This window comes from Myotis daubentonii, chromosome 9 (genome assembly GCF_963259705.1).
Source record: "Myotis daubentonii chromosome 9, mMyoDau2.1, whole genome shotgun sequence".
In the NCBI taxonomy this organism is placed as follows: Eukaryota; Metazoa; Chordata; class Mammalia; order Chiroptera; family Vespertilionidae; genus Myotis; species Myotis daubentonii.
The window spans coordinates 48,694,415-48,720,481 of record NC_081848.1 but is presented as its reverse complement, the minus strand read 5'-3'; the positions used below and the strand labels follow the sequence as shown (position 1 = coordinate 48,720,481).

Sequence of the window (26,067 nt, the reverse complement as noted above, 5' to 3'; positions counted from 1 at the left end):
TAAATCTCAAAAAATTCATTGCAATGATAAACATTCTGTCCTATGCCCTAAAATAATTTACAAAAAGAACTCATTTTTAATCTAAAAGATGGGGAATAGAAGCAGTACTAACATTGTCTATTTAAATCACTTAAAAAAAATTGCATAAGGAGTCAAATGGAATGGTGGTATTAAAGTGCCCTTAGGTTTTAGATATTGTCTTTAAAGATCTAGCAAAGATGTGCAAAATCCAACCAAACAATGGAATGAGACAGTTATAATTTCAGTGAAGGTAAAGTCATAGGTATATTTAAATGCAATTTAAGCCGAAACCGGTTTGGCTCAGTCGATAGAGCGTCGGCCTGCGGACTGAGGGGTCCCAGGTTCGATTCCGGTCAAGGGCATGTACCTGGGTTGTGGGCACATCCCCAGTGGGAGATGTGCAGGAGGCAGCTGATCGATGTTTCTCTCTCATCGATGTTTCTAACTCTCTATCTCTCTCCCTTCCTCTCTGTGAAAAATCAATAAAATATATTTTAAAAATAAATAAATGCAATTTAAAAAGTAAGAAAGGCATGAATTGAACCAAAAGTCCTGGTAGATGAAATGAATCCTTTTATGGCTATATGGCATAAAAAGAACAAGAATTTTAATCCTGATAAAAACTCTGTTTCTTAACTAATTACCCGCCACTGAGAATACAGACACAACCATTTCCTTAGCCTATAACATTGTCCCAAAAAGATTTATTAGGACAAAATACAAAAATAATGAGGCTCATTATGTGCCAGTCAAGCCCACAGTATTAGTATTTTTGTGTAACATAAGCTTAAGAATAGATTTTGTAGTTATTGGGACAATCTATGTATATGTGGATTATCAGAGTACTTGTTAGATGTAAACTATAATCAAGTAACTTATTTTCAAACTTGTAAAAGGTACAAGAAAAAATTTACTAATTTTGTAAATAGTGTTGGATGGTTTAAGACAACTTAAGATTGATCACTTATAATTTAAGATTTATTAGATTTGTTTGTATATTTGGGTAAGTATGCTTGGTTAGAACTTTTAACATATTTATAATTTTGGCAACTTATATTTGACTAGCAAATCATTCTCTTAATCTAGATACACTGACTTTTTATACTTAAAAACTGCTTTATAAAAATTACCTGAACAAGAGCATAGAAGATCTTAAAAATTTGTTTCTGAATGAGGACAGACTGATCAGACTGATCAGAAAGAAGCTGAATAAAACGGTCCTTTAGCACTGGCAGGAAATGCTGCATTGCTGCTACCAATGGAGTCCGTTCCTCTGGTTTCTTGTACCTTTAGGTAAGAATACAAACTATTTCTATAAGAATTTATTTTACAATTTTATTTATAGATAACATATCAATTTAAACTACTGGTTTGTTCACACAAATATAAGCAAATAGAAGAAAAACTTACTATGCAACCAAAAGCAACTTTAGAAAAACCTCAAATAATAATAGGGTATCTAAAATTTACTCAGCATTATCATGAGGTCTAATCTTTAAGGCCCCATTAGTATCCTCTTTTCTATAGCTGAAGAAACTGAGGCATAGACAAGTTAGATATCTTTCCCAGTATACACTTCTAGGTATGAACCTTAACAGTCAAGAACCAGGGTTTGTACTGTTAACCACTTCACTATGCTATTTCTAATTCTGAATACTGTATAACTGAGGAGGTACAATGGTTTGCTTTTAAACTTAACAGTTGATAGATATAAAAGCAATCATATTATTATCATCCTTAAGTAATTTATATACCAAGAGTATTAACACAGAGTGGCATCTATAATGCAAAAATACTCTAAAAGCGTTATAAACCAAAAGTTTTTTTTAAAATAACTCATCTGACAACAAAAACCGACCTCAAAAGGCTATTTATGATTTCATTTATTCCATTTGGAGAGACTATTCACATACTTCATTGCTAATACAGTAATAATACTACTGAGTGCTAGTACAGATTTCAATAGGAACATTACATAACATTTATTATGTGAATCTTTCTAAAATCCAAAAAAATCCTGAATTCTGAATCACTTTTTGCTCCAAGATCATGTGTAAAGCATTGCTGACCTAAGATATTTTCACATACAGATTCTTTAGCATTTTAACTGTATTGTTAAAAAGTTTGATGCTTTATTTCAAAAAAGAAATTTGAAACATCGAATATTTAAATTAGGTTATTGAAAAGGCTTTAAATAGGCTTTCTTTTACTAGAATCGTTTTATCTACTGGTAGACTTTTTGAAGAGGGGAAATGTATTTAAAAATTGCATATCTGAGCACCTTTTTAAAAGGTAAAGGTAGACACTCTTAAAAGGCTAGATTTTTTTTAGCTATTTACTGGGGAAAATGAGAACTGAGGTCAATTGCCAAGAATAAAAAATACCAAGAGAAATGTTCACACAAATAATGACTGAGACTGTTAAACAATAAAACTGACCGATTATCTGCTGAGAACACAATTGAAAAGGTTATCCCTCCATTTCTGAGTCAATATAACAATTTATATAAAAGGAAGCCATTTGCACTTTCCATAAGACCCCAAAGTTCCTGAATATGTGACACCAATAAAAGCCGACTACAAGGCTACAGTGTGTCCATCTGGTGAGCTATGTTGATAGAAAATACTTAAATACTAGCCCATAACTTTTGTTAAAAAAAAAAAAAATACAAAACCTTCAATGGTTCATCAGTATCTAAAATATCACATACAAATTTCCCATCATGACATTCAAAACCCTCTTTAACACAGTTCCAATTTACAAGTCCAAAACTACCCCCAAATTCTCAACAGAAAGTATCCATACCATAGTAGTCTCCTAACTACCCACTAAAGACAGTATCTCATTTCCACCTCTGTACCTTTCTTTTTGTTCACACTATTCCATATAGTATGACATGCCTTCCTCTTCAAATGCTCCTTCTGTGCTCCTTCAACTGACAAGTTTTTCCTGAGGATCTATGCTCCTGAAGGCCACCACAACTTCCAATTTCTCCATGAATTTTCTTAGAACTGCTTCAGTCCACACAGATCCCTTGTGAACACCTTGTGCTCCACAATCAAACACTGGCTGAAAATGAACTGGAAATCCAATATTGCAGCAGCCTCCTGTCTCCCATTTTTAAAAATCCCTGTCAAATTCTCTCCTGCTAATATTATAGGATAGGAGAGACTTGGACTTCCTCAGACAACGACAGCTTATTTTTGTTATTCTCTCTCATTTTAGTCACTCACTTACCAGAACTACAACTGGCACTCTGACAGAGGTTGGAGCAACAGCTGGAACATTCCTTAGCAGAAAGATGGGTAGCTGGTGGAAACACAAGAAAACACCAGTACCAATTGCTGTAAATGGTATATTTCTCTCCTGCTCAGAACAAAAGCAGCAGTTCATGAGCTACTTTAAATTGAGACCCAAAAGGGTATCATAGGCTAAATACAAGCCCCAGAATTAAAGGGCTCACAATGGCATCTGTGTAGCTTTTAGGACTGGAAATAAAGCCACCATCATGGCTAAGTGTCCTTCAATCCTTCCTCATAATTTTCTAATGTCGAAACTTTAATGTGCCTATCAATTTCATTATTTTCACCACACCACTAGAGAAAACCCCTTTTACATTGGACTTACTACTTTTAGTGCTACATACCTCAACTTCCAAGGTCAGACTTTTTTTTTCCTGATCCCTAAACCCAGATCTAAGATGATTCCTTGGTCTAAAAGAATGTCTTACTGATACTGATAGGAACTGTAATTTGCTCAAATATGCAACCACTGAAATAGGTGATTGTGATTCCCTCAAAACACAATAATTAAAACTAGTCATATGAAATTCCAACATATTCTTCTTAAAGAATTAGAGATAGGTTCTTGTAAGTTATCAAGATCCTAAATTAAGATAAAGATTCACAGAAAGCCAGAATAGAGCTCTAATGCTCAATGTACTCTGATTCACTTCACATTTTAAAAAAGCCTTTATCTGCCCATATTGAAGAGTTAGCGCTCAGTTTTTGAATAGGAAACAAGCCCGCCTGGTTTGGCTCAGTGGTTGAGCATCAACCTATGAACAAGGTGGTCCCAGTTCAATTCCTGGCCAGGGCACATGCCCAGGTTGCAGGCTCGATCCCCAGTCAGGGGCATGCAGGAGGCAGCTGATCAATGATTCTCCCTCATTATTGATGTTTCTATCTCTCCCTCTCCCTTCTCTGAAATAAAAACATATTTTAAAAAATGAACAAGGAAACATATGATTAAGAAAAAAGGGCACAAGTAGTTTATTAGTTGAACGAACAGAGGATACTACAGAAATAAAATAAGAATGCTATTTCAAAAAGAAAAAACTGAATTCAAATAACATAATTCACTAATTTTAATGTATAAAATTTCCAAACTTGCCCACTTCTCAAAACTATATAGGAATTGAAAGAGACACTTACTCATAATTTTTCACAAGCTGATAAAGGCAAAGAAGAATTCCTAGCCAACAAGCACTGTTATCAGACTGAAGATAAAAGCCAATTTTGTCCACAATGGCAGTCCAGCGGCTTGGGTAATCATGTTTGATGATATGATGAATGCATGTAGTAAGCTGTACCCTAAAAGTCAAAAAATAAACAATAAGAAGGAAGAAATGCTACCTAGATAAAATTTTATTAACTAAAAAACCCCCACAACTTTTTATGTCTGTTTAGACAAAAATTAGTTACTGAGCAAAAACTTAACAGTTCCTACTATTTCAAAGATCAAAAGACTATGATATAAATTACATGACAACATTCTATAGTTTTTTTATCTCCTTTCATCTGATCACGTGTTTCACAAGTTTTACATGAAGTTTAAGTTATTAATTTTATAAATGTAAAATTTAATCGCAATACAAAAATAAAACAAATTCTCCTGTAATAACATTTGTTAAAGTTTTCTGAAATGACTCCCTTACCTTCTTCCCCCTGCCAAAACCCCACAAATTATATACCTGCAAAAAGTGGATAAGCTTTAAAAAATACAAATGTATGTATATGTATAGATATATATATAAATACCTGATGAGCTCAGGAGAGTGGATAATGGCCTCTACAATATTTTCTCGAATACAATGTCGATCTTCTTCTGGAATAGTATAAGGGGATATATCCCGTGGTGCTGTCTCGCGATCTGGCCAATACTGCGTTATCATATTCTTCAAATAGATAACACCTAAAATATAGATTAATTTTTTAAAATGATTTGAGTCCTAGCCGGTTTGGCTCAGTGGATAGAACACTGCAGACCAAAGGGTCCTGTGTTCGATTCCGGTCAAGGGCATGTACCTGGTTGCAGGCTCCTCCCCGGCCCAGGACCTGGTCAGGGTTTGTGCAAGAGGCAACCAATAGATGTATTTCTCTCACATTGATGTTTCTCTCTGTCTTTCCCGCTCTCTTCCACTCTCTCTAAAAATTCAATGGAAATCCTTAGGTGAGGATTAACAACAACAACAAAATAATAAAAATTATTTGAGAGAGAGAGACAAAGAGAGAAAAACAATGATTTCTTGCCCACTTATCTGTGCATTCACTGGTTAATTCTTGTATGTTCCCTGGTCAGGGACTGAACCCACAATCTTGGTGTATCAGGACAATGTTCTAATCAACCGAGTTATCTAGCCAGGGGTAGAGATTAATTTGACAAAGGAGTATTTACTATGAAAGCACTGAGAATATCCCTCATAAATGTCCACACTTCCATTTTTTTCTTTCAGACCAACCATTGTTGTAACACTATCCTTTCAAAAATAAAACACATTTATTTTAAAAGTTGATAATAAACATAAATTTAATAATTAGCTACAGTAGTCATCTATAATGTTTTTATCAAACAGAGACTAAGATAACTTTGCAAGTAAACACAATATAAATTAAACTGTTAAGACCTTTTACATCACATTTATTCATAACAATTTTTATCCTAATTTCTGTAGGAAAGCTATTTAGATTAATTTTAACAAATTAGTTTGATAAATAAAGTCTCTAAAGATAAAACCACCTATACACACTAATAGTGCTTCTACAACTAGTATCACTGCTACAGAGTTAATGTTTGTGGCCCCCAAAATTCAGATTGAAATCCTAATCCCCAATGTGATGCCATTAAGGTCTTTGGTACATGACTGGGGGCTTTGTCCTCATGAATGAGATTAATGCTCTTAATAATAGAGACCCTAGAGAACTTGCTCCCCTCTCCTACTATCTGAGGTTCTATGAACCAGAAAGTGGATCCTCAGCAGATACCAAATATGCCAGTGCCTTAATCTTGGGACTTCTCAGCCTGCAGAACTGTGAGAAAGAAATCCATTTATAAGCCACCCTGTGTATGGTATTCTGTTACAGCAGCCCAACTAAGACACACACAAAGGTTATTTTTATCATAGAAAAATTATAGTATGTAAAGAATCTTAGTCTACAAATCTAAGCACTTCAATCATATACCACAATCACACTGTTTCAAATTCATGTTACTTTTATGGGAGAATTTGCTGTGTTCAAAATTACATATTATTTCTGTCAGCTAGCAAACTGCTATAATGTTCATTGCTAATTAACTTGAATAAACTAGATCGCTAACAATGCTTTTTATCCAGCACTCTTTTTATCCCACCGAAATGAAGGGAGTAGAGTGGATGAACAGGGAGAAGGAACCCTCAATCACAAATGTATAGGAAAAGGAAATTAAAATACACGTTATAATATTTTTAAAAAGTTTAAGACTACATATTAAAGTACCCTTCAACAAAAGTTATAAGGTAAAATACATCTACAGTAAACACTGACTCAGTATTTGGTACTGATATATTTCAGATTAATACTACTACTAGAATTTTGATTCTTTAGCTCCAAAACAGAACACAGACCAAAATACGAGTTTGATACAATATTTCCTTCTACTGTTATGCACAAAGGAATGGGGTGTAGATACTTATTTGTAAAACGTGTTGATTTGGTATATTAAAAGTTGACTGGTCCAATAAGTGAGAACTGCACTGCAAAAAATCTCATGATTCAGTCCACTCCAGCGGTTCCCAACCTGTGGGTCGCGACCCCTTTGGCGGTCAAACGACCCTTTCATAGGGGTCGCCTAAGACCATCCTGCATATCAGATATTTACATTAAGATTCATAACAGTAGCAATGAAAATAATTTTATGGTTGGGTCACAACATGAGGAACTGTATTTAAAGGGTCAGAAGGTTGAGAACCACGGGTCTACTCCATCCAGAATGTAAGAACTACACTACAACTATAAAGACAGAATCTTAAAAAGTCTAGTAGATGAAACTACAAAGTACCACACACTACAGAGTATTATTCAATTATTACAATGATGTAACTTTTAAAAGAATGACTATGAACAATCCAATAAAAAATGGGCAAAGGACCTAAATAGACACTTTTCAAAAGAGGACATACAGAAGGCCAAGACATATGAAAACGAGCTCAAAGTCACTCATCACCCAAGAGATGCAAATCAAAACAACAATGAAGTACCATCTCACACCTGTCAGAATGGCTGTCATCAACAAATCAACAAACGACAAGTGCTGGGGAGGATGCGGAGAAAAAGGAACCCTCATGCACTGCTGGTGGGAATGCAGACTGGTGCAGCCACTGTGGAAGACAGTATGGAGTTTCCTCAAAAGGTTAAAAATGGAACTTCCATTTGACCCTGTGATCCCACTCCTAGGAATATATCCCAAGAAAACAGAAACATCAACCAGAAAGGATATATGCACCCCTATGATCATAGCAGCACAATTTACAATAGCTAAGATCTGGAAACAGCCTAAGTGCCCATCAGCAGATGAATGGATTAAAAAAACTGTGGAAGATCGACACAATGGAATACTACACTGCTATAAAAAAGAAGGAACTTTTACCATTTGTGACAGCATGGATGGAACTGGAGAGCATTATGCTAAGCGAAATAAGCCAGTCTGAGAAAGATAAATATCACATGATCTTACCCATATGTGGGATATAACGATCAACATCAACTGATGAACAAAAATAGATTCAGAGACAAGGGGCAAGGGAGGGGGGGCGTTTAGAGATCAACCAAAGGACTTGTACACATGCATATTAGCATAACCAATGGACATAGACACTGGGGGCTTGCCCTCGGGGGGTGGGAGTGGCGGGGGGGGGGTCAACTGGGGAAAAATGAGACATATGTAATACTTTAAACAAACAAAAACAACAACAAAGAAGGATTATGTATTTTACCGATTCCATAGTTTCGTTGCTTCTGTTTTTGTAATACTAAACAAAAACCTTCCTAGTAACATTTAATTTTATTCTACAGATACCCTGGACTACCAGAAAGACAAGTGAAACCTAGAGCAAATTAAGCCTGAAACATCACTGGAGACAAAACTGACAAAACTGAAGCTGTTCTACTTTTGGCACATCATAAGAAGGCGTGGTTCACTGGAAAAGATAATAATGCTGGGAAAAATATGAGGCACCAAGAAAAAAGGAAGAATAAATATGAGATGGATTGACTCCATAAAAGAAGCCATAGACACAATTCTATATGAACTGTGCAAGGGCTGTTGAGGATGGGATATTGTGTACCTCCCTTGTTCATAGGGTGACCAGGAATCAGAGCCACATAATGAAGTCTCTAAAATGTGTTAAGATCCCCCTAAATGCCAAACACTTCCAACATACTAATAAAAACTGAGATTTAAAGAAAAAGATTCTTATATAAAAAAATAACCAAATGGGGAAAATGTCAACTTTGTTAGCAAAACAAAGAAATGACAGTTAAAATAATCAAAGCAACATTTTTCTATTTAATTAGAAATTTATAAAAAGATTCACTGGCCCAGCTGGTGTTGCTCAATGGTTGAGCATCAACCTATGAACCAGGAGGTTTTTGGTTCGATTCCTGGTCACGACACATGCCCAGGTTGCAGGCTGGATCCCCAGTGGAGAGGTGTGCAGGAGGCAGCCAATCAATGATTCTCTGCCATAACTGATATTTCTATCACTCTCTTCCTCTCTGAAATCAATAAAAAATATTAAAATAAAATAAAAAAGATTCATTGCTGATCAGGACCCAGTTAATTACTACATTTTCTAGGTACAAAAAAGGTTCCATTGCCCTAGCTGGTTTGGCTCAGTGAATAGAGCGTCGGCCTGCAGACTGAAGGGCCCCAGGTTCGATTCCAGTCAAGGGCACATACCAGGGTTGCAGGCTCGATCTCCAGTAGGGGGCATGCAGGAAGCAGCCAAGCAATGATTCTCTCTCATCACTGATGTTTCTATTTCTCTCTCCCCCTCCCCCTTCCTCTCTGAAATCAACAAAAATATATTTTAAAAAAGGTTCCATTATTGTGTAACTTATATACCAACTTATTTTTTTTTTAACCATAAAGCAATTACATTATATTCATTCATTTATTTACTGAGTATCCTCAATGTGTCAGGCAATATTTTAGGCACTGGAAATTCATCTGTTAATGAACAGACCTGAGATCAAATCCTATAAATTGAGAAATAGTTTACTGCATATAGCACATTACGGTGAATATAACTTTTAAGACTAACATTATGTAAGAAAAGGCAAATGCTTACTATACACTTAAAGCAGGGGTGTGGGATGTCTGGCCATCGAGCCATAAAAGGCCCGAGAAAGCATTTGGTCTGGCCCTGTCAAGGCATTAGGGGTGAGTTAATTAAATTTTTGACCAAATATAGCAGGCTAATTTTTAAGTTGGTAATTCTGTATAGCCTGTAAGAATGATGTTATAAATATCTAAACATCCCTTGGCAGAAAAAAGGTTCCCCACCCCTGCACTAAAGAAAGAAAAAAAGCACCCTTTAAAAAAAAAAAACAATTGGTGTAATGGAAAAACGGTAAGAAATAACACCAGAATATAAATTATAAATTGTTTTTCTAGAATGACAAAATTATAAGTGTTTTATATTTCCTATGAAATTTATATATCTGCAAGTAAATAAAACATGAACATACAAATCCATTATTTTGCAGACTAACAGATAATATCAGAAGTAGTGTGCCACATTTTCAGACTTTGATACTGAAGGAATTGCTCAATATCTCGCTAAAATCTGAACTAAGAAATAGTACTTTTTAAAATGTTGTAATAAACAGTAAAAGCAAGTAGCTGTAAGGTACAATCACATAAACAAAGACTCTTTTTGTGTTGTTGTTAATTCTCACCTGAGGATATTTTCTCCATTGGTGTTTTTAGAGAGACTGGGAAAGGGGAGACAGAGAGAAATATCAATATGAGAGAGACACATCAATTGGTTGGGGATGGAGCCTGCAACCAAGGTGCCCTTGACCAGAATCGAACCAGGGTTCCCTTAGTCCACAGGCTGATGCTCTATCCACTGAGCCAAACCAGCTAAGGCAGCAAAGAGTCTTTTAATAAACCCTATCCATTTCTCTTTCCCACTTCTCTTTTAATGCAATGAAATACTACATTCCTTTAAATTAAACTCTGCCACCAAATATCAAAGCACCTGCTGTTTGTAGTAAACACATAAGGGTAAACCAATTTTCAGGGAAGAAAATCACTGATGGGCCATCCAGGATATTTCTGCTATTCAACTGTAAACCTTTTAAACAAGATATTTACATACACTCAAGAAAATAATTCAGGAAACTTGCCTGCTTGTCTCACAGGTAAATCCAGTTGTTCTGACATAGTAATCTGAAGCAGTGTCGAAACAAAATTCAGAGACTTGTGTGCCTATAAACAAAAACATACATTTTAAATTTCAGCAAACAAATATTCTCAGTACTCTATCCCACTGTTTGGCTGTCACAAAGGGCTCTCTGTAAACTGGTTCCAGTGTTTTTTTCTGTCACTCACCTATAATAACTCAAAAAAAATTGAACATCCCAACTCCTAAAACATTTGTGGGGCTTGCATTTGCCTTCATTTTACTGCATTTCCCATTTACCCCAGTTAGCATTCTTAGCCTACACTGGTGTCAGTAGCTCAAAATCAATATCCTCTATGACACCTATTTCCCCAATTCAGTAATAATTTCTCCACAGAAACGTTGTTATGTTCAGCTTGTAAATATCAATCAACTGTATCCTAATGATCACTTTTCTATATGCATGTTACATTTCAATAGAAAAATTAAAAAACAACATTTTGAACATTCAATAAAAGTAGAATACAAACTATGACAATAATTTAATAAATATTTTATAAGCATATGCATTGCAACATATATAGGAAACAAAATACATCGAAATGTTAATTATCTCTGGGATAGTGGGATTATAGAGGAGCTATTCTTTTTTTAAAAAAACACACATGTTTTTATTGATTTCAGAGAGAGAAACTGGGGGTTAGAAACATCAATGATGAGAGAGAATCACTGATTGGCTGCCTTCTGCATGGCCCCCACTGGGGATCAAGCCCAAAAACTCAGGAATTGAATCAGGACCTCCTGGTTCATGGGCTGATGCTCAACCACTGAGCCACAAACAGCCGAGCAAGGAGCTATTTTTGATATATTTTGTTTTCCAAATCTTATACTGGGAACCTGGGTCACTTTCATTAACAGTACAAAAAAGTTACTTTACGATTCCTAAATCTGTCATATTTGCTCCCAACTTTTAAAAAAAGAACTTAACCTTCAAGTTAAATCCCTTCTTATATGTATTGTTTCACTCCCTCTCCCACGATTTAACTATCACATAGAATTTCATCTCCTCCTTCCAACCCATGTTTTAGTATTCTTCTGCACACGTTTACATGAAGTGATTTTTAAAAAAATATATTTTATTGACTCTTTACAGGGCAGAAGGGAGAGGGATAGAGAGCCAGAAACATCGATGAGAGAGAAACATCAATCAGCTGCCCCCCCCCCCCCCCCCCCGCATGTGCCCGCAACTCAGGTACATGCCATTGACCAGAATTGAACCTGGGACCCTTCAGTCCGCAGGCCGACGCTCTATCCACTGAGCCAAACCGGTCAGGGCATGAACAGTGATTTTTATTTGTTTCCTCCTTCATCCTTATCTCCCACAAATATTCTTCAAAACAAAATGTTCTTTTGGATATAAAAAATTTCTTCCACATTAGAACACATAATGATACTTTATTCAGTCACTCCAAAATTTATTTTTATTTTTTAAATATTTTTTGTTGGTTTCAGAGATGAAGGGAGAGGGAGAGATAGAAATATTAATGATAAGAGAGCATCATTGATCGGCTGCCTCCTGCATGCCCCACAATGGGGACTGAGCCAGCAATCTGGGGATGTGCTCTGACCAGGAATCGAACCGTGACCTTCTGGTTCACAGGTCGACACTCAACCACTGAGCCACGCTGGTCGGGCCAAAATTTATTTATGTAGGTGTTATTGGTGCAAGAGACCATTGCCAGGAGCTGTAAATATAGGTTTGAACAGAACAAATGAGGCTCCGTGACCTCATGGAAATTTAAGAGTTTAATGAAGAAAAACAAGGTAAACAGGTAATTGCAGTAAAGTACAATGAAGAAGTTGAGGAATAATGGAAGAATCAAAAGGAGATTCTCCTAATTCAGAGAAGTAATGCTTAAATTCAAGAACTGAACAGGAGTAATTAAGTGGATGAAGGTGAGGTATTTGCCCCTTTCAGTGCTCTAAATAGATCTGAACACAGTTAATGACTGTTAGTTTCTTAAACACCCTTTAATCTATGCAATTCATACACCACTTTTCCTGGCCCTTTCTCAGACGCTTTTGCTAGTTTCTCATTCTATTTAATATATAAATGCTAGAACTTGGTGCCAGGACTCAGTCATAGGAAGTCTTTTTCACTCCTAGGCAATTTCATCCAACCCATCTTTAAACAAAATGTCAAACTATCTTTTCCCCTAAAGCTGTGACTCTATTTCCTTGCACTATCTCATCACTATCCTCAGTCATTCATGTCTGAAACCTGAATGTCATCTTTAATACTTCCCTCTTCAATGCATCAGGCCCTATCAACCCAATACCCAAAATGCTTATATAATTAATATATCCACTTTCTCCATTCCCATCAACACCAACCTAGTCCTGGCTTTACACCTCCCTTTCCTATTAATTAGAGTTTAAGCTTCAGTGACAGTAGGGACTATACTGTTTGTATGCCCAGTACCTCATGAAGGTTGGCATTTAAAATATATTTTTTAAATTATTATATGAAACAATAAACAAAAAATGCCTTGGAAGCAGTTGTGATCATCCAGAGGCACTGTAGAGTGAAAAAGGGTATTTATATTTAAGGGGTAGGCAGATTAGCCCACAAAGGACACTACTATCCATACTATGACTATGGTACTTTTAAGAGACATTGATCCATTGCCTCCCATATGTGCCCCAACCAGGGATTAAACCCACAATCTTTTGGTGCAAGGGACAATGCCACCAACTGAACCATATGCCCCTCCCCCACGAGTATAAACAATGTAAAAGGAAATGAAAACATCTGGAACATCAGAGCAAGAGTTAATCACTCCAAAAAGAAAAAAAGATTAAGCAAATATATACAAGCAAATTACAAAAGATTTAGTATAAGTGAACAGGAAAGCCCTACCTCAAAACAATATATGCAATACACCAAAGTGCTGATGAGCATGTAAAAAAAATGGAACTCATAGTGTTGGTAGATGTATAAAACTAGAGGCCCGGTGCACGAAATTTGTGCAAAGGAGAGGGTGGGGTCCCCTCAGCCTGGCCTGCACCCTCTCCAATCCGGGACCCCTTGGGGGATGTCCGACTGCCTCTCACAATCTGGGACCGCTGGCTTCTAACCACTTGCCTGCCTGCCTGGCTGATCACCCCTAACCCTTTTGCCTGCCTGCCTGCCTGATAGCCACCCAGGACTGCAGGGCAGGCGGCTTGTCCCTCTCCCGGGCTGCAGGCACAGCGGCTGGTGCCTGGGACCGCAGGGCGGGAGGCTTGTCCCTCTCCCGGGCCACAGCCTGGCTGGTCCCCATTCCTCTCTCCCTAAGGTTGTGTCTGAGCCATTACGGTGTGACGGCCATTTGCATATTAGCTCTTTATTATATAGGACTAGAGGCCCGATGCACAAAGATTCGTGCAATAAAAAGCCTTCCTTCCCCTGCCAGCACCAGCTTCCCTCCGGCACCTGGGCTGCTTCGCTCCGGCTGACACTGTCACCCACCAGAACTCAGGCTGCTTTGCTCCTGCCGCTGCCAGGCACTCAGGGCCCAGACTGCTTTGCTCCAGCCTCTGCAGGCATCTGGGACTGAGGCTGCTTCGCTCCGGCTGCTGCCGCCACCCACTGGGGGCGTGCTCTGAGTTGCACTGCGGCCGCTCGGAGCACGCTCCCATCCCTGGTGTGTCTCTGCTGGGGCTGGGGGTGGCACGCAGTCCCCTCCCGCCCATCTGCGTGTGCAGCTCCTCCTGAGCGGTCATGATGCCCAGCTAATTTGCATTATATATATATATAAATAATAACCATACTGGAAAACTGGCAGTTTCTAACACGCATCTACTTTATAACCAAGCAATTTCAACTTTATGTATCCAAGAGAAATAAGTGCTTATGCCCACAATAATACCTGTCCATTGACAGGTGACTTTATAAACAAACTGTGGCACAATCCAAACAAGGAAATACTATACAACTTAAAAAAATAAAACCAACCTACAGAATTAAGCAATACAGTTCTAAAACAAAAAACATATTATAGCCGAAACCGGTTTGGCTCAGTGGATAGGGCATCGGCCTGCGGACTGAAGGGTCCCGGGTTCGATTCCGGTCAAGGGCATGTGCCTGGGTTGCGGGCACATCCCCGCTGGGGGATGTGCAGGAGGCGGCTGATCGGTGTTTCTCTCTCATCGATGTTTCTGACTCTCTGTCTCTCTCCCTTCCTCTCTGTAAAAAATCAATAAAAATATGTTTAAAAAAACAAAACAAAACATATTATGAAGTCAATCTACCTGGGTACAATGGCATTCTCTTATATGTACATGAAGATCAATGACAGGCAAATCTAATCTATAGCTAACAAAAGTCAGAATAATGGTAACCTAAAGGAGGAAAGGTACTGATTGAGAAGAGTCTAAAGGAAATATAAATCTCACTCTCTCTCTCTCTTTCTCTCTCTCTCTCTCACACACATCTTTTTCTTTTCATTTTATTTTTTAATATTTTTTTTAAAATATATTTTATTGATTTTTTACAGAGAGGAAGGGAGAGAGATAGAGAGTTAGAAACATCGATGAGAGAGAAACATCGATCAGCTGCCTCCTGCACATCTCCCACTGGGGATGTGCCCGCAACCCAGGTACATGCCCTTGACCGGGATCGAACCTGGGACCTTTCAGTCCGCAGGCCGACGCTCTATCCACTGAGCCAAACCGGTTTCGGCTATTTTAATATTTTATATATGTTTATATATATCTTGATCTGGATGGTGGTTATCTAGGTAAAAATTGACAGAGCTGTATATATTTTTGAGCTTTGTACTACATGTAAATTATCCCTCAATTAAAAAAATTTCAACAGAACTGCCTTTGCCTGAACATTCACAGCAGTATTATTCATAATAGCCCAAAAATGGAAACAACCCACATGTTCACCAACTGATGAATAAGTAAGCAAGATATGGCATACGTGTGTATAGAATGGAATATCATTTGGCAGTAAAAAGAATAAATGAGATACTGATACATGAAACAACATGTATGAACCTTAAAACCATTATGCTATATGAAGGAAGCCAGTCACCAAAGACGTATCATATGATTTCATTTATATGAAATGTATAGAAAAGACAAATCTATACAGACAGAAAATAGCCAAGAACAGAAGGTATAGGGAAAAACAGTTTGAAGTTTGTGGTGATGACTGCATAACTCTGAATATATTAAAACCCACTAAACTGGATCCTTTTTGTGGCTGAACTCAATAAAATTATTTTTTACAACTAAACTATGAAAATAATTTACTTTATTTTTGTCACTTTGCCTTCAAAATACAGGATAAATCTAAAAGTGAAACTGACAAAAAGTATTTCTTTCAGACAACTGAGCTTAAATAGACTAAGGTTAAGAAAGAAAGGATTATTTCAGTCAGGGAGAATGGCACAATTTAACAAACTCAACCTGGGACATCTACTTACCTGTCCCATATTCATTCCCATGCTGTTGAAATGCCTAACGCAGGAAGTCTTGTAATTTTCCCAAAGAAGGTAATAAATGTACTTAATGTAAAACTGAATATCAGACACCAGATTTCCAAGAAAATTGAGACAGAAAATAGATAGCAACTGTCTGGGACTGGGATAGGGGATTAAGTAATTATTGGGGTAATGAAAATGTTCCAAAACTGGATTGTGGTTAATAGTTGTAAGCCTACTAAACTCACTAATTTTCAACATTTAAAACAGGTGAATTTTATGAAATGTAAATTATACCTCAATAAAACTTAAAAAATAAAAAGACCATTATAAAACACAAATCAAGTAAGTCATACATTAAATGTTCAAATTTAGAAAAATCATTTCTCTAGTCATTGGATGATCAACAACTTTCTGGCATTATTGGGTATAACAAACTATCACATATTTAAAAGAATTTCTATCACATATTAACTATTATATGTATTATCATATATTTAAAAATCTTTATTTTTATGGTAATTAAAAAAAATAAAATATCACTAGCATCAATATCAAAAAACTCTTTAAAATTTGATTACGGTATTATTCTCAACTGCTTGGCAAACTTTGATATAGTCCTCAGAAAATGCTACAATAAACATATTGTGTCAATGTATAAATGTAACTTCTGAGTGCTGGCACTAATTACAGACTCCAGAACTATAGAAACAAATTGGCCATTAAACATCATTAAATAGAGCTAAAACTACCAACACTCAAGCTTAAAAGCTACTAATCATAACACAAAAACCTTTCTAGACAATTTCTTATCTTGTCATTATTTATCATCCGCCCAGATAATTCAACATTCACCCTCAATTCATCTAATCAAAATTCTCCAAGGGTTCCAACTCCATTTCTTTTAACTCCACTCCATTTACTTGTACTTAAGTGCAAGACACCACAGAGATAAAAGATCACTATAACGTAGGTTGGGAAATAAATTCCAATTGGACTACCAGGTAAAATTTTGAGTTAGACCCTAAAGGACTTAAACCCATAGAAACAGGCAAAAGGATTTTTAAAAGGAAAAGAAGTATGGGTTGTGTTAAAGAGATTATTAGGAGAATGAAAGAGAATAGTGAACGGCAAAAATGAATAGGCAAATTATACCCACATCAAGATCTAATAAGTGTGAACTTTTTTGGGAAAGTTTTTACATGATCAGATCTATGCTGTAGGAAGATAAGGTCTTGAAGCAGTGTAAAGAATGTAATAGGATAGGTGACTATAAAACATTACAGGTAGGACACTATTATTGTTATAACAGGCCATAATAGGCCTGAAAAACTACTCCACAGGCAGCTTTCCCTGCTCCCCCTCCCCATATAAAGTCTAACTTTACAAAAGAAAAAAATATATGGAAAAACACATCTATCCACATAATCACTCCCCTGACCCTACAACCCTTTTAACCTATAATCTTTTCCCTACTCCCTTGCTAACATTCTACTCAATAACCCTGTAATCAGGGTTACTTGCCTTTTCCAAGTTTACAATATGTATTTTAAAAGCTTTCTCCCTGAAAAGTCATTTTACTTTAACCTCTCTCAGTCTGAAATGTCAACAACCCTTTCCTTCCCCTAATAGCCTTTTAATTATTACTAAAGTAATTCATGTTTACTGGCAGAAAATTTATGAAATTCGTTTAAGGAAAAAGGAAACTAAATTGCCCACAACCAACCTTCTTATTTAAAATTCCTTTTACTGGCTTTCTCTACTTTTATGCACAATTCTCCAGTCTCCTTTTTCCTATGTCTCTCAAAGTCCCCAAAATGGGCAGGGCCCAAAGTATAGCCCTTCAGTCCACCCCACATCTCTGGATCATACTTCCTTTCTCTCAATTCACCTGCAGAAAAAAATTTAATTTTCCACTGATGCTTTCTCGCCTAAACTTCAATTCCACATTTCTAACTACCTACCAGACATTTTCTCCTGGATGATTACCAGCACATCAAACTAGACTTAAAAATTAAGTCTTGTTTTCTCCAATATCAGTTTCCCCTCTAGACCCACATTTTCCAATGCACACCTAATGTCGCTATTTTTTAAAAAAATATTTTAATTGAATTTTAGAGAGAGAGAGGAAGGGATAGAAACATCAATGTGATATTGAAGCATGGGTCAGCTGCCTCCTGCACGCCCCTTAATGAGGATTGAGTCCCAAACCCAGCCATGTGCCCTGGCCAGAATTCAACTGGAAGCAGAACCACTTCTCTGTGCACGGGATAATGCCCAACCGACTGAGCCACACTGGCCAGGACTGTCGCTCTTTTAATGCTTACTCTTGAAGCGATTACTTTTAATTATTTCTCTCCATTGGAATGCAATCAAACAGGCCTTCAATTAGCTACTATACTTTAATACCCATGTATGAGAGCGAGAGAGGCTTTAATGTGTAATAGAGAGAGGCGCCCTGGTTTGGTTGGCTCAGTGGATAGAGCGTCGGCCTACGGACTGAAGGGTCCCAGGTTCGATTCCGATCACGGGCGTGCACCTTGGTTGTGGGCACATCCCCAGTAGGGAGTGTGCAGGAGGCAGCTGATCGATGTTTCTCTCTCATGGATGTTTCTAACTCTCTATCCCTCTCCCTTCCTCTCTGTAAAAAAATCAATAAAATATAAGAGAGAGAGGCGCTTTTTTTAAAAATAGATTTTTGCAATTTGCATTTTTTTAAAAATGTATGTTATTGATTTTTTACAGAAAGGAAGAGAGAGGGATAAGGAGTTAGAAACATCCATCAGCTGCCTCCTGCACACCCCCTACTGGGGATGTGCCTGCAACCAAGGTACATGCCCTTGACGGGAATCGAACCCGGGACCCTTCAGTCCGCAGGCCATTGCGCTATCCACTGAGCAAAACCGGTTAGGGCAGAGAGAGAGGCTTTAAGGGCACTGTGACATCGGAATTTACATAAAATAAATACAACCAGATAATTTCAACAGTGGGGGGATTTCTAACCTTTCTGCTTTACTGAAGAATTTGACAAAGGCAAATACTTTATCTTGCCTAGATGAAATACGAGACACAGTGAGGTTAAATCATCATAGTGGTAAATCAAGTCTAAGGTTCTTTACTGTGTCCTCCTGTCTTTCATTAAATAGTGATACTCAAATGCTTTCCAAATAAAGAGTTTTTAAAAACTTTTACATTATATTAGTGACCAAAAGAAAATCCCTCAAACTTATCATTAATGTCCCACTGACAGGAACAATAAGTAAAATGATATATACACCTAATATATCTGAAAAATAAAATTATTTTCTTACAAATATTAATATAGTGCTTTCTTCTTTCAGATCTTTAATGTGCTGTGTCACTGAATAACTTCCAGTCCAACAGCCAAAGTATCCAGGGACATTGTCTCTCCCAAATTCAAAACAGTATCCACTTAGCAACATTCTTCTTCTTGTTGTTTAAATCTTCACCCAACAATGTTTATTGATTTTAAGAGAGAGAGGAAGAGAGAGACAGAGAGAGAGGGAGGTGAGAGAGAAACATTAATCAGTTGCTTCCCAACCAGGGATCAAACCCACAACCTGGATATGTGTCGTGACCAGGAATTGAACCTGCCACCTTTTGGTGTACAGGAGGATGCTCCAATCCACTGAGTCACCTGGCCAGGTCTTAGCAATATTCTTAATTAAAGAATGTTACCTGCTCAGACTACATACTGTCTTCAAAATTATATATACTTTTTGCACTTTTATGGAAAATTAAATTAAATCGGGACTGAGCGAGCTGGGCCGGACCCGATCGTGCATCGGTGGGGTCCCTCGGCCTGGCCTGCACCCTCTCACAATCCGGGACCCCTCAGGGATGTCAGAGAGCCAGTTTCAGCCCAACCCCACAGGCCAGGCCGAGGGACCCCACTGGTGCACAAATTCGTGCACTGGGCCTTTAGTTTATAAATAAAATATATAACTTACAGTAATAATAGTCACCATGTGTGAAGATCCCAGAAGAGACTCAGGGTAGTTTATAAATTTAATAATAAACATGAAATACCAAGAAACTAATCAAAGCTAAGCCACTTACTTTTTCACATAAAGAATGTGAGAAAGAAGATTTCTGCCTACATAACCATTTTTTAGCACACTAAGCTTTAGAAATAGATGGTTTAAAAGGCTCCTGGGTAAGCCTTCTAATTCCACTTAGGGCATTTTTCTTGGCTGTAAGTATGAGGGAATATTGATGCTGAGATCATATCTGCCTTAACCAAAGTCAAATTTAATATCCTCCTCATCTAAAACTTACACATAGCTCTATTATAACCCTGACCACATATGAGAGCTGTGTTGACTATGGAGCTCCAGAAAGGCAGGAATCATCAATTTCTTTATATCTACAACTTAGCTCAGTGCTTAGTACAGAGACATTGCTATTAAATGAACGAGACTGGAAATTGTCATTCAAAATAAGTATTTCAAAAAATTGTTTCCTAACATTACATTTAAAGCTTCAGTTCAGCCCAGCTGGTGTGGCTCAGTGTTGAGAGTTGCCTTATGAACCAGGAGGTCATGGTTCGATTCCTAGTCAAGGAATATGCCCGGGTTGTGGGCTCAATCACCAATGTCAGGTGTGTAGGAGGTAGCCACTCAATGATTCCCTCATTGATGTTTCTTTTCTTTTTTTAAATACATGTATTTTTTTTATTTCAGAGAGGAAATGAGAGAGAGAGAGAGAGAGAGAGAGAGAGAGAGAGAGAGAGAGAGAGAGAAGCATCAATGATGAGAATCACTGATTGGCTGCCTCCTGTAGGCCCCCTACTGGGAATCAGCCCACAACCTGGGGATGTGCCCTTGACTGGAATAGAACCTGGGACCTTTCAGTCTGCAGGCCGACGTTCTACCACTGAGCCAAACTGGCTGGACTCTGCAGTGGTCAGCAAACTCATTAGTCAACAGAGCTAAATATCAACAGTACTTCTTCAAAATAGACTCACCCAGGCAGAAAACCGACTTCTGCGCATGGGCCAAGAAGTTTCAATCGCACCGTATGCGCACCCACACGTGGTATTTTGTGGAAGAGCCACACTCAAGGGGCAAAAGAGTCGCATGTGGCTCGCGAGCCGCAGTTTGACGACCACGAGGCTAGAGCATCATTGATGTTTCTATCTCTCTCTCTTCCTTCCTCTCTGAAATCAATAAAAATGTATTTTTTTTAAAACTTCAGTTCAGCCCTAGCCCGTTTGGCTCGATGGATAGAGCGTCAGCCTGCGGACTGAAGGGTCCCAGGTTCGATTCCAGTCAAGGGCACATGCCCAGGTTGCGGGATTAATCCCCAGTGGGGGGCGTGCAGGAGGCAGCCAATCAATGATTCTCGCTCATCAGTGATGTTTCTATCTCTCTCTCCCTCTTCCTTCCTCTCTGAAATCAATAAAAATATATTTTTTAAAAAACACTTCAGTTCAAATGTGAGCTACATGACAACCATGACTTTATGTACAGTATTGGATTACCAACACCAAAGACAGTATTTGTCACATGACAGGCACTCAAATATATTTTAAATAACAGAAACAATTATTTGTTGAGTATCTACTCTCATCTAATACTTTAGGATCTAAAAAAATTATTTTTTTACCTAAAGATTTAATTCCTACTGTAGATAAAATTTTTATATATATATATTTTATTGATTTTTTACAGAGAGGAAGGGAGAGGGATAGAGAATTAGAAACATCGATGAGAGAGAAACATCAATCAGCTGCCTCCTGCACACTCCCAACTGGGGATGTGCCCGCAACCAAGGTACATGCCCTTGACCGGAATCGAACCTGGGACCCTTGAATCTGCAGGCCAATGAACTTTATAGTAGAAGGGGCAGCAATCACCTAGTTTAAATACAATTAAAATATAAGGAAGAATATACAAAATTAGATGTTTAAACAAAGACAAATTTCTAGTTTACACTAGCACAAAAGATCAGAGTGGGGAAAGATGGCATTTAAAATGAGATTCATGCCCTGACTGGTTTGGCTCAGTGGATAGAGCGTCGGCCTGCGGACTGAAGGGTCCCGGGTTCGATTCCAGTAAGGGGCATGTACAGTGTGGCCTTGACTTACGAGTGTCCCTCGGCCGATTTTTTGCATTGAGTTGATAGAGTAATTTGAGTCAAACTCCTTAACGAGCTCGGTCTCTGAACGAATTAAACTCGTAAGTCAAGGCCCCACTGTACCTTGGTTGCGGGCACATCCCCAGTAGGGGGCGTGCAGGAGGCAGCTGATCGATGTTTCTAGCTCTCTATCCCTCTCCCTTCCTCTCTGTAAAAAATCAATAAAATATATTTTAAAAAATAAAATGAGATTCATCAGACTTATGGATGGGAAACATTTTAGTTTTGGGTGATAAGAGCTTAACAGAAGGGATGAGCAGCATAAGTAAAGGCTTAGAAAGTCTTTCACTAAAGAACACTGGCAGAAAGAGAGCAAAGAGTGCTGTTTATTAAAATAATCTGTCAAAAACCTTCAGAGATGTTTCATCTGTCTCTTAAGTGAAGAACCAAGTTTTTGTCAGGGCCTGTATAATATATACGTCTGTGTGTATGTACATAAAGAAGAGTCTCTATATCACCCAGAGCAAATAGTCTCTGGAACATAATAAACAATGCTGGATGAATATCAAATGTTGTATTTTATTTTATTTTTTTAAATATATTTTATTGATTTTTCACAGAGAGGAAGGGAAAGAGAGTTAGAAACATCGATGAGAGAGAAACATCGTTCAGCTGCCTCCTGCACATCTCCCACTGGGGATGTGCCCGCAACCCAGGTACATGCCCTTGACCAGAATCGAACCTGGGACCTTTCAGTCCGCAGGCGGATGCTCTATCCACTGAGCCAAACCAGTTTTGGCAAATGTCGTATTTTAGATACAAGTTTTTAAAAGTTGCACTTCTAGGTATACAGAAGTCAATTAATCTCAAAGTGTCATGGTTTTTTTTGTTTGTTTGTTTTTTTGAGCAAAAGCAGAATTTTATACAGAAAAGCTCCCTGTTACAGAGAGGGGATCCAAGCAGATTGCCCTCAAAGTTCAGAATTTAAATGAGAAGCGACAGGTCCCGGTAACACAAATCTACTTTAAAGATTCAAAGATGAGTGCTCTTAACATTTCTGACTATTACTCAAGTTCTTATTTGCTGAATGCAAGAGAAATACTTACTGAGAGACTATAATGTGCCAGGGCAGCGTGCTTATAATTGTGCCAATTTTCATGTTACAGTAATGCTATCTACTTAGTGATCTCAGTGTCCAAAGAACATGTACTTGTCTTTTTTTGAGATTGGTGCTGATGATTTTCCAATGAGATGTATTACTTAGTTAAGAGTAAAATAGGAAAGCCGAAACTGGTTTGGCTCAGTGGATAGAGCATCGGCCTGCGGACTGAAAGGTCCCAGGTTCGATTCCGGTCAAGGGAATGTACCTTGGTTGCGGGCACATCCCCAGTGGGAGATGTGCAGGAGGCAGCTGATCGATGTTCCTCTCTCATCGATGTTTCTAACTTTCTATCTCTCTCCCTTCCTCTCTGTAAAAAATCAATAAAATATATTTTTAAAAAAAAAAGAGTAAAATAGGAAATAAAAAGTATGGTATGTTGGATTGGTTAATCAACTGGCAGTTCAAATAATCTGGAGAACTTAGTAAATGCTGAACACTTTCTACAATTTTTTACATGCCATCATCTCACTCAACCCACATAACACAATGACATACATACTCTAACTTCTTTCATTTCATAAACTGGGAAAACGACACTTTGAGATTAAATAACTTTCCCAGGATACCTCAGCTAGTACAGAATTCTTCAGGTTTTATTCTTAAAGATAAGGTGGTTTTTAATTATATTTACAATATTATTTGTACAAATGGTTTTCTCCAATCTTTGAAGCCAAGTTTGTTATAATTATAATAGCAGCTCAAAAAAAATTACATAACATACTGTAGAGTAAGTCAGTGGGAAATACTAAATATCTTAAAAATATCTGCCAAACAATTCTTACTATGGCCTCTAACAGTCTAATGGCTTTCTTAATTTAATCTGTATGTAATATAAAAAAATTTATAAATACCTCAAAAATCCTTGAGGTAGAGGTGGTTTAACATACTAAAACCTATGTTGTTATTATAATAAGTCAATAAAGCTTAACATTAACAAAGAACTGCAGTAACAAAAGAAAAATTTCAGACCTCAGGAAACTAAAAAATTTTATGATATATGATAAATCAGTTCTATAAAGAAAATAAACAGGCGAAGGGAGATAGGGAGTATGGTAGTCTGAGAACTCCTTAGTGACATGGAGACAGTTGAACAGTGATAAAGTGAATTGAGAGAACAAGTCTAGGAGATAACTGAGTAATAGGGGCTCCAAGCAGATGGAATCATTAAGTGCAATCTTTCTGAGGCAGGAGCACTTTTTAAAAATAACTATTTGCACTATAATACTTTGATAACATTTATAATTTTTACAGTTAGTGATTACTTCACTTAGCTGAAGAGATTCATTCAAATGTCAATGATCTTTTTTCTTTTAACTAAATGAACCAAAATATAGCTTTAGTTGAGACATCATGGAATGATTGGTTCATCCTATCTTAGCCCAGCAAGAAGAGCCTGCCAGAAATAAAATATGACTTCCTCATTTTTACTAGTCAAGCTTCTTCAAGATTTATCTGGAATCTATTTCCTAAATCAAAGTTCTGCCACAGAAAATTAATCAAAAAAGGATTCAAATGAAATCACTTCATTAAAGTGAAGATTGGAGATGAGAATAAATATTCTGAGAGGTTATCTTAGGAAAATCCTAAAAAATCTAGGTATAGTAACTGAAAGAAATTTACAAAACATAAATAGCTAGCTATCACAAAAATGCAGGCCAGATACCAAATTTTCTTTGACAGGATAAACAGAATTGGCTGTTCCACAGTATTCCAAAACCCTAACAGCAACTTAGCAGTTCAATTAAAAAAAAAAATGCTTTGAATACTGTTTTGATTATTTAGCTTCCAAAAACTAGCTGTGAAATACTTAACCCAGGTCTCTATTACAAGATGTTAGAACACAGAACTAGACATTCAATACCTGTTTGAGGGATAAATTTCAAATTTGCAGGAAGTAGTATTTATCCAATTTTCTACAATGGAACCAACTTTTTCTTCCAAATAACACTTTTTAAAATTAATTATTAGTCCTAGCCAATTTGGCTCAGTGTATAGAGTGTCGGCCTGCGGACTCAAGGGTCCCAGGTTTGATTCCGGTAAAGGGCATATGCCCAGGTTGCGGGCTCAGTCCCCAGTAGGAGGCGTGCAGGAGGCAACCAATCAATGATTCCCTCTCATCATTGATATTTCTATCTTCCTCTCCCTTCCCCTCTGAAATCAATAAAAATATATTTTAAAAAATAAAAATAAAATTAATAATTATATGCAAGTATGTTAATATGTTATTAGAGTAACGTCATGGTAGATATAACTATGACAACTTTTAGAGTGTGTAGGCTTATAAATACATTGTCATAATCAAAATGTTCATTTTAACCTATCATAAAACAAATCCAAAATAAAGTGATCCAGCCCCTGCAGTATCGCTCAATGATTGCCTATGAACCAAGAGGTCATGTTTGATTCCTGGTCAGGGCACATGCCTAGGTTGCAGGCTCCATCCCCTGTAGGGAGCATGCAGGAGGCAGCTGATCAATGATTTGTATCATTGATGTTTCTCTCACTCCCCATCTCCCTTCCTCTCTGAAATCAGTAAAAATATATTAATAAAATAAAGTGATCCATAACTCCCATCTATAGTTTACTAATGGTCCAAATTGGGAATTTGTTTCAGCTCATTTTTGTGTACCCAAAAGAAATCTAAG

The 26,067-nt window shown here is 37.3% G+C and overlaps 1 protein-coding gene across 1 annotated transcript in view; it reads right to left on the bottom strand.

Moving 5' to 3' along the window:
* Positions 1-26,067, bottom strand: part of IPO7 (importin 7) — a 63,172-nt gene that overhangs the window by 35,425 nt on the left and 1,680 nt on the right. Inside the window, exons 2-5 of the mRNA XM_059708855.1 lie at positions 10,692-10,773; positions 5,061-5,214; positions 4,455-4,613; positions 1,152-1,308 (exon numbers count right to left, since the gene is read on the bottom strand). Coding sequence (XP_059564838.1) covers positions 1,152-1,308; positions 4,455-4,613; positions 5,061-5,214; positions 10,692-10,773 — 552 coding nt within the window. The remainder of the gene's footprint in view (positions 1-1,151; positions 1,309-4,454; positions 4,614-5,060; positions 5,215-10,691; positions 10,774-26,067) is intronic.